The 9,355-nt window shown below is 27.4% G+C and overlaps 1 protein-coding gene across 3 annotated transcripts in view; it reads left to right on the top strand.

The window, feature by feature from the left end:
* LOC107884467 overlaps positions 1–9,355 on the top strand; it is a 19,998-nt gene that overhangs the window by 7,089 nt on the left and 3,554 nt on the right. For 2 of the 3 annotated variants that reach the window (XM_016806613.2, XM_016806612.2), the window contains exons 2-5: positions 885–1,635; positions 2,505–2,592; positions 5,073–5,172; positions 5,235–5,353. In XM_016806613.2, the coding sequence (XP_016662102.1) occupies positions 909–1,635; positions 2,505–2,592; positions 5,073–5,172; positions 5,235–5,282 (963 nt within the window). In that variant the 5' untranslated portion in view covers positions 885–908 and the 3' untranslated portion in view covers positions 5,283–5,353. Of the gene's footprint in view, positions 1–884; positions 1,636–2,504; positions 2,593–5,072; positions 5,201–5,234; positions 5,354–9,355 lie in introns of all 3 variants that reach the window. The other variant, XM_029491401.1, reaches the window with a different exon arrangement.

Genomic DNA, 9,355 nt, shown 5'->3' on the forward strand with positions numbered 1-9,355 from the left:
TTTTATTTAAAAATATTAAATATACATAGGCATGATTATTTTTTATATGCATTTAAAGTTCAAAATTTATCAAAATTCCGAAAATTAGCAAATTATTTTTCAGTTATAAGTCCATAAAAATTATTTTCATGGATAACGTTTGAAAATGTAATAGAAGATTCTTTATAAGTTAGATACCTGAAAGTAGGTAGGTAATGCTATATTTATAGCCATCAGATATTTTTTTTATTTTTTATTAATTTGTTTTAATTATGAAATTTGATTATTTATACAAGTATGTTAAGCTGACATACTGTTTCCGATCAGAATCGTTTTCAGTATACAATGATTTATCATCGAATTCATCTATTATAATGACATAGGTTAGGAGTACTCGACTACTTCTGTAGGTACAGCAGAGTATTATCCACTTGTCCGCCTTTTTTCATATTTTAGGTATAGAAAATTATGTTAATATTATATCATTGTATCATGTATACAAGGTTTTTTTTAATTAAAGCAAAAAACTAATTTTGCGTAGATATTCCCATTTTTCTTAATTCTTATATTTTGAAAACTACTTGGAATTGTCAATTTTTACCTTTCGGCTTTCGAATGTACCAAATAGTTTCACTTTCTCACTAGAAAATATATTACTGAAGTTGAAAAACGTAGCATTATTATACCTACCTATTTCAACTATACCTACTAGATATTATCATAACCTACCTTCACAAAAAAATAACACACATTTGCACATCATAGTAAAATCAATAGGTACATTCTTTCTGTCTTTAATTTCACTCAGAATCTAAAATAAATTCATACCTATAGGTATAGACGTATAGTGATATATTTTATTATACCTACCTAGGTACCTACTAATAATTTTTGTTTAATAATAGGTTTTAATACAAAAATAACAGACTATGGTATTGAAAAACGAGGACAAACTAATGGCGAATACAAAATTATTGAAAACGATCGGATTATATCAAATATTGAATTCAAGCAGTCCAAAAGTGTTTGGTTACAATATTTTCAAATGTATAACTATAATCGAAGCATTCATTGCCGCTGCAGTAGTACTTGGGTGCATTTTAAACGCATTCTTCTGCCTGAGCGACTTACCCGAGACAACGAGATATTTCACGATTGGTGTGATGTGTACAATAACTTTTTTTAAATTGTGTTGCATAATTGGTTACTCTGATACCATATGGAATTGTTTACATATTATAACGTCCGTCAAATATTTAACATATAAGTATCACAGCAAACGTATGCTTAAAGTTGGTAGAAAGAAATCAAAATCGATTTTGATACTTTTCTTAGTTGTGTGGATTACGGTTTACGTAAATTGGATGTTTATGCCGATCGTTATACAGAATTCTTATTTAAAAGTAGAGGCGGGAAATTTGATTTACCATTTCCGGACAAACATAATAAGTCTTGTTTATCCGGCGACCGATAAATTCTACAATGACAATTTTTTAACGTTTTACACTATGGAATTTATTATAATGTTAGTTGGGATTCATTGTACATTTATGTTCGACATGCTTCTAATTCTAATGTGTACTACAATCGCATGTTATTTAAAGACTATTGCGAATTCATTTAGTACACTTGGGAACGGAGAACATCACTTTATGAGTAAGTTATAAATTGCGTTTTACTAATAAACTAATATAGGTAGTAAGTAGGTACTAGCAGTGCCTGATTTAGGTATTTTGCGGCCTTAGGCAAAATAAAAACGTTGCCCCTTGTCAACAGTAGCGTTTATAAGCCTCCCCCCAACACAAACGAGTTGTATAAAACAAAATAATAATTTATATTAATTTAGTATTTACTTATACATTTTCATAAACATAATTAGGTATAAAGTTATTCATTTATTATCTCTATAGGCTACAGATTTCTTGTACCTATTATTTATTAATTAATATATATATATATATTTATTATTGATATTGAAAACAAAATTAAACATTTCTTTTTTTTTATATTATTTATTAATTGCAATAGACAATACATTTTTATATTTCTAATAGAAATAATTAATAGGCTATTTTATAATATTACTTTTCTTGCTTTTTTTTTTTAAAGCAAATTCATTTATTATGTATTTATGTCATCAAAGTTTAAAGCAGATGTAAGATCACTTTCTATTGATAGTAAACTTAGGTTGTCAATTCTTTCTTATTAAAAATAGACTTTTATTTATTTTCATTTACATTTTACAATGCGAAGGATTAATCACTTCATTTTTTTTGAAATATTATATATTTCTTACATTTATTTTATACGATGAAAGGTAGTAAGTACTCTAAAAAATAAAAAAATAGTCTTCGTAGAAATCCGAGTCCCTCCTCTAATAACGGAGGCAATAGGCAGTTGCCTATCCTGCCTTATGGTAAATATGGCCCTGGGTACTAGTTACTATATCTAGTAGGTATCGGGGACCAGTGTACCTTTATCTAAATATATACGTCATTATTAATATGTTAAAATATTGTATTTAGAGAACAGTATGCCAACAGTCAGATACGATGAAACAAAACTAATAAATGCTTTCAAGATCATAATTCAAGATCAACAAAAAGTAATAAAGTAAGTGTTTCACATTTACTAGGATAATAAAATGAGTAGTTGGTACCTATGTAGGTACCTACGATCTACCTATTAACATTTTACAGCAAAGGTACTTATTTGAGTTTAACATCTATATAAATTAAAATAAAATTTAATAAAATTATAAATTAAAAGATCCATTATGTATGCACATGCAAGCCAAAAACTAAGATGGATACTAACTCTATAAAATACAAACCTATTTAATTGTATAACTTAATAAGGGTCCAATTTATTAATATAGTGATAAATGATAATTATAATTTAATAACAACATTTAAATATGTTTACTAATGAAGTAATGAATCAATAATAATTAATAATATAATCGTTTTACACTGCTCCTAATTCCTATAATACCTACTGTTATACTGAAGCTCGTTGCCTCATTAGTTATTCTTCAAATAATGTCACCCTAAAGTAGTTGTACAGTTTTAAAATTTTAAAAATTCACTCTGCAGAGTACCTATGTTGTACAACTTATAGGTGCCGCGTGCAACACGGGCGGATCCAGAGGGAGGGGGCCTAGGGGCCTAGGCCCCCCCCCCCCAGACATATTTTTTTTATAAATATAAGCATTATACAGCATGTCCCAGAAGGTCCCGTATCACCCTTACATATCCGTGGAAAATCAATAATATTTAAATACAGTTTTCTTTACAATCATAAGTATGGAAATTCAGATTGAATAGCATAGTATTCGATTTTTTTTTCAAAAATTCAAAAATTATTAAATAATTTTTTTAGACAAATAAGTTTTTTAATTTTCCAAGATAGCCATTTTGTTGATCGTATTTTTTAAAACAGTTTAAAAAAAATATTAAAATTTAATGTATAATGTATCCAAATGTATCATTTTAGTTTTAAAACTGTTCATAAATGTGCCTACCTATTTGTATTCTATAACTTATTTATGTAGATATAAATGGCATACTTAAACAAAATATTACCTATTTTATTTAGCACCTGCCCTTATTGTGTCTTTCTTACAAACGTTAACATATAGCAATTCAACAATCGGAACATATTACTTTAAAACGTTCTTCTGATTAATTATTCAAGAACGTAGAACTTTAAAGCGTTCGAGAAGTGAGAACGTATTACTGTACTTCTGATTAATTTACAAGAACAAATAATTTAACTATACGTTTATTAGGTCTATCATTCAAGAACTTTAAATTTTAGATTCTGATCGGAGCGATGAATGTATTGATTTTACAATGATGTGTGTTTTTTTTATTTGTTTATTTTTTTTTTTTTGTCTGTCATCACCTTTTGGCTTTTAGGTCAGTGAAAATGCTTGAATTTTCTTCAACAGTATTTTTTCTGATAGGAAAGTGAATCTAAATTTTCAGTATCCATTTTTTTTAGTTTTTTTTTTTCCATAAATATCAATAAAATGTATTTGTTGGCTAAAAAAGTTTGGAAATTGAATAGAAGACTCTTGATATATTGTTATAAAGGCAGATGAAAAAATCCATTCACAATTTTTTTATAAGCATTTAAAGTTCAAATATTGATAAAATACGTAAAAATAATGAAAGTTTGCAAATTATTTTGAGTTAGAAATTCAAAAAAATATTTATTTTTAAATCTAAGATTTGAAAATTTAATACTAGATTATTTATAAGTTTGTCTATCTTTATCAAATAAAAAATGTCTTCAAGCAAATCAAATTAAATTTTTATGAGCGTTTGAAGTTCATATTTTTACAATATTGGATATTCACTCGATTTCTCACGAAGCGATTTTGTTATTTTCTTGTTATTCAAAAACTAATAATTGTATCTACATGAAAATTATACTGAATGTTTATATTTTCATTTTCTATACACCATAAAATTTTGAAAATATTTTGACTCTTTTTGAGGTGTTTACGGACATTGTCAATTTTCAATTTTTTTAGGTTTTTTTTTTCTATAAATATCAATAAAATTATATTTTTTGTGTAAAAAAGCGTGAAAATGTAATGCAAGGCTCCTGATATATTGTTACAATATCAGTTGAGAAATATTTAAAATATAATGGAATATAGACTGGAATACACTACTGCTGGAATGGATGAGTTCCATTTTAATCCAATGGTTGATCATTGAATACGATGAAAAGCAATTCTGAGCGGAGAATATTGATATGGATACCTACCTAGGTACTTTGTTTATTTATATTACTATTAGTAGGCAAGTTATTTTTCTCATAGTAGGTTATGTAGTAAGTTAAACTACTTTTTGTCAAAAACAAATCATAGATATTTTATAGGTAATATTGTAGTACGTATTATATTTATAAGTATTAAAGTATACTATATTGCATATATAAAATAGGTATTTCTGTATTATCTATAAAGTTCTGAGTCAATACCCCGTGGAAAGTATAGGGTGTGAGTGTGTGACGTTTGAATAAGTTCATGGTATATTGGTATGGCCAAATAAATTATAAATATAAATATTTTATTCCAGAAACATGAAAAATATTTACAAAGTAATTCGACCGGTCATACTTCTTCAAATAGCTGCTGGATCATCAGTTATAATATTACTATCCGTCATAACAATAATGGTTAAATTACTTCAGCATACATAAATAGGTACGCCTTTACAACGTTTATTTTTATACTTCAGGATTATTTTAATGGTTTTCATTGGCATCTCCAAAGAACTTCACTTTGATAGTCACAATATTAACATATACATTGGAAGTATTTTTTATCTGCTACTTATTTAACGATGTCAATGAACAAGTAAGTATACGATTTTAATACAACTAAATTTTTTGATGTATAAATGTATAATGTTAAATCATTTTTCGTTAAATATTAATTTATTTAATGTAAATCTTAAGGGACCAGAACCGGAACCGAAAAGAACCTTAAAATTAACCTTAAAATTTAGGAACCGGAACCTCTATTTCCAAAAATGAAAAACCGTAACCGTATACGTAACCTTAATTATAAAAAGGTTATTTAGGTTAGGGTAGACTAGTTATTTGGACTAGTAAAAGTAATACTATAGAAATTACTATTTTGTTTGTCCGTTTGCATGTTCAGAAAAATAAAAGTAAAATCTTTTAATGTTTTTTAGATTCTGAGTGGAACGATGAATGTATTGATTTTACAATGATGTGTGTTTTTTTATTTTTTTATTTATTTTTTTATTTTTTTTGTGTCTGTGTACACGATAAGTAGTCGAAATACATAGGCGCAATTTTTTTTTATAAGCATTTAAAGATCAAATTTTGATAAAATTTATCAAATTTTAATTTGAAAAATTATTTTGTAGTTAAAAATTTATAAAATGTTCAATTTTTGTATCTAAGAATTGAAAATTTAAAACAAAATTCCACGTAAGTAATTAATTCTGTTACCAAAAAATCTAAAAAATACATTTACACAGTTTATTTTTATAGTCATTTTAAGTACAAATTTGGACGAAATTACATATTAAAAACCTAGGATAACTATTTTAGTTATTTTGTTGTGATTGTATAATATTATTCGTGGGTACTTGAAACTTCTAAAGTATACTATTATATATCTTTGATAGTACCACGGTTTTTTGTTGATGTATAACGCGTTATAAGTACCTAATAGATATTATGATATGATTAATTTGGAATTTATTATAGGTACCTATTATAGGTCAATTTTTTTTTAATACCATAGATAAGTATATATATGTCTAAAACATAGACTGATATACCGTCTCCGCTCAGAATCGTTTTTCTTATACAGTGATATTATATCATTGAATTCAAATTTAATTCTATCCATTATACAGTGTCCCACTTGTAACCTGCTGTACAGCAGAGCGACATCCACTTACCCACCTTTTTTTATTTTGTGTTGTGACTAGTAATTCGTCGACGTAGAATCAGAGAGTCGTATCAACCATAGACCTTTTACTCATAGACCGGCCCATCCTATACTAAATACATTGATAGTCGCACGCCAACATAGCGCAGTGATGCAGCCCATTTATGGATCAGTGCTACCATAAAATCTTGCATTCGGAGTATTAAAAAATAACTTAACTGGATAACAGTATTATAAAAACGTGCGAAAACACTCAAAAACACTACGAGATAATATTATATTATAATATTATAACGATTATTTTTTTACCGTATCAGAGTAACTCAGTAACTGAAAAGCGCCACCTATCATGACACGGCGGAAACGTGAAGAGGGCCGGTCTATGAGTAAAAGGTCTATGGTATCAACACTATCAACCATTTGATTATTAATAGAAATAAACCTCTAGTTGAGTGAAAATATATAGTTATAAATAATAATACGGGCATATTATTCAACATTGTAAAACTAAAAATAGTACATAAGAAAATCCATTTTATATGACATTGTCGACTTGCGCCGAGCTAGCAGTCAGCAATGGAGATGTTGGTATTGTGTTTTAAAGTTTTTTAACTTTTCATAATACCTTCTATTTTCATGAAATAATTACTATTTAAACATGAATAAATAAATAATTTCAGACTATTTTTTTAAAAAATCTTTAATAATTCGAAATCAAAATTAACCGAAATTAACCGGTATTTTTCAAAACCGGTATTAACCGGTTCTAGAACCCTTATATTTTTTTAGAAAACCGAAACGAAACCGGGACCCTTAAACAAATTAAATTAATAACCGGAACCGTAACCGAAACACCCTATAGGTTCCAGTCCCTGAATTTATGTAATTCAATATAATTATAAAAACACAAGCACATAATATTATAAACAAATTCCATAATCTGGACTTTCTAGAGTATAGGTAAGACATTTTACAGATAGGTAGTTAATATATTCGAGTACTTACTAAACATATGCTATACTTTGGCTCAGTGGCGTAGTTAAATATGGTTTTACCTTTACGACGTCTAGGTGACTAGGCGTCACGCTGTATATTTTAAAAAGGGGTAGGACAGTGCTTTTGGTAGGTGCCGCAGCTATAGGTGAGTAAGTTATAGGTAATAAGCAATTATTATTTTCACTAGATTATAAGTATTTAGTTTTCATCTATTTGTGTTTTTTAACAAATTTCATGAGCTGAGTCATTGTGAAAGAGGTAGGCTTTGTAGGTACCGGCAGGATCCCCACATATGTGAGGGGGGTGAATATGGAGTACAGAGGACCGGCTATTTTAGGGTAGCTGGGTAAATTGGGTCCGCGATAATTTGGATACATTTTGAAAGCGGTAAGTTGAGTAAAAAAAGTAGTAGGTAAGTTGTGCCCAGCTATAAACTTTATTCCCATTTATACTTACCCCACTTATCTACCTGCATGTTCGGCCTGATAATTTAAGCTTTTTACCAAGAACATAATATTATTATTATTATAAACACATATATTTTAATTCATACCATTTATACAATTTATACAATTTTTAATTTTTAAATTATATATTTAATTTAGAACATAAATATTATGTAATATAAAATAATATGATATAATTATAAAATTTGACTCCTAATAAAGATGATTAGATATTAAAAAAATGGAAAAAACTAGCTAGCATTTTATTTTCGCGACTCAATTTATCTAGTACCTTTATTTTCTGGGACTCAACTTACCTATTACCTTTTTTTCCGGGACCCAATTTGCAGAGATAAGGTAATTTGGGGTAATTTCAGGAGACCGTTAAAATTAATTTGTAACTTTTGAAATTTTGAACTTTTTAGGAATATATATAACTTATTCTATATTAAATAATACATTTTATGATATATTATATATCTATATATAGGTATTAGTAATAAGTAAGCAATTTTGAATTTTGATGAGCTGTGGGTTAACCATTGATTAGGTAGGTACCTAGAAATTGCGCCGCGGAAGCAATGCGAAAGCAGATCCCGCGGCGTCGTTGGTTAAAACAGAAAAAAAGGTAGGGTAAGTGGATGTCGCTCTGCTGTACAGTAGGTTACAAGTGCGACACTGTATAATGGATAGTATTAAATTTGAATTCAATGATATAATATCACTGGATAAGAAAAACGATTCTGAGTGGAGACGGGACGGTTTGTCAGTCTAGCCTCTAGGTATTAGACATACCTATTATAGGTATACTTATCTATAGTATTAAAAAAAAATTGACCTATAATAGGTATTAATAATAAATTCCAAATTAATCATATCACAATATCCATCAGATAACGCGTTATACATCAACAACAAACCGTGGTACTATCATAGATATATAATAGTATACTTTAGAAGTTTCAAGTACCCACAAATAATATTATACAATCATTACAATCACAACAAAATAACTAAAATAGTTATTCCAGGTTTTTTAATATGTAATTTCGTCTAAATTGGAAATTAAAATGACTATACAAATAAACTGTGCTTATGTATTTCTTAGAATTTTTGGCAACAGAATTAAATATTTACGTGGAATCTTGTTTTAAATTTTCAATCCTTAGATATAAAAGTTGAACATTTTGTAAATTTTTAACTACATAATAATTATTCAATTTTAAATTTGATAAATTTTGTCAACATTTTAACTTCAAATGCTTATAAAAAAAAATTGTGCATATGTATTTTTAATATTTTTCAACTGCTATTGTAACAATGTATCAGGAGCTTTGTATTAATTTTTTGCACTTTTTGGCCCAATAGATAAAACTTTATTGATATTTATGGAAAAAAAAAAACTAAAAAAATTGAAAACTTACATGTCCGTAACAGCTCAAAAGGAGTCAAATTATTTTCAAAATTTTATCGTATATATAAAATTCTA

The sequence above is a fragment of the Acyrthosiphon pisum genome, chromosome A3 (assembly GCF_005508785.2).
Source record: "Acyrthosiphon pisum isolate AL4f chromosome A3, pea_aphid_22Mar2018_4r6ur, whole genome shotgun sequence".
Lineage (NCBI taxonomy): Eukaryota > Metazoa > Arthropoda > Insecta > Hemiptera > Aphididae > Acyrthosiphon > Acyrthosiphon pisum.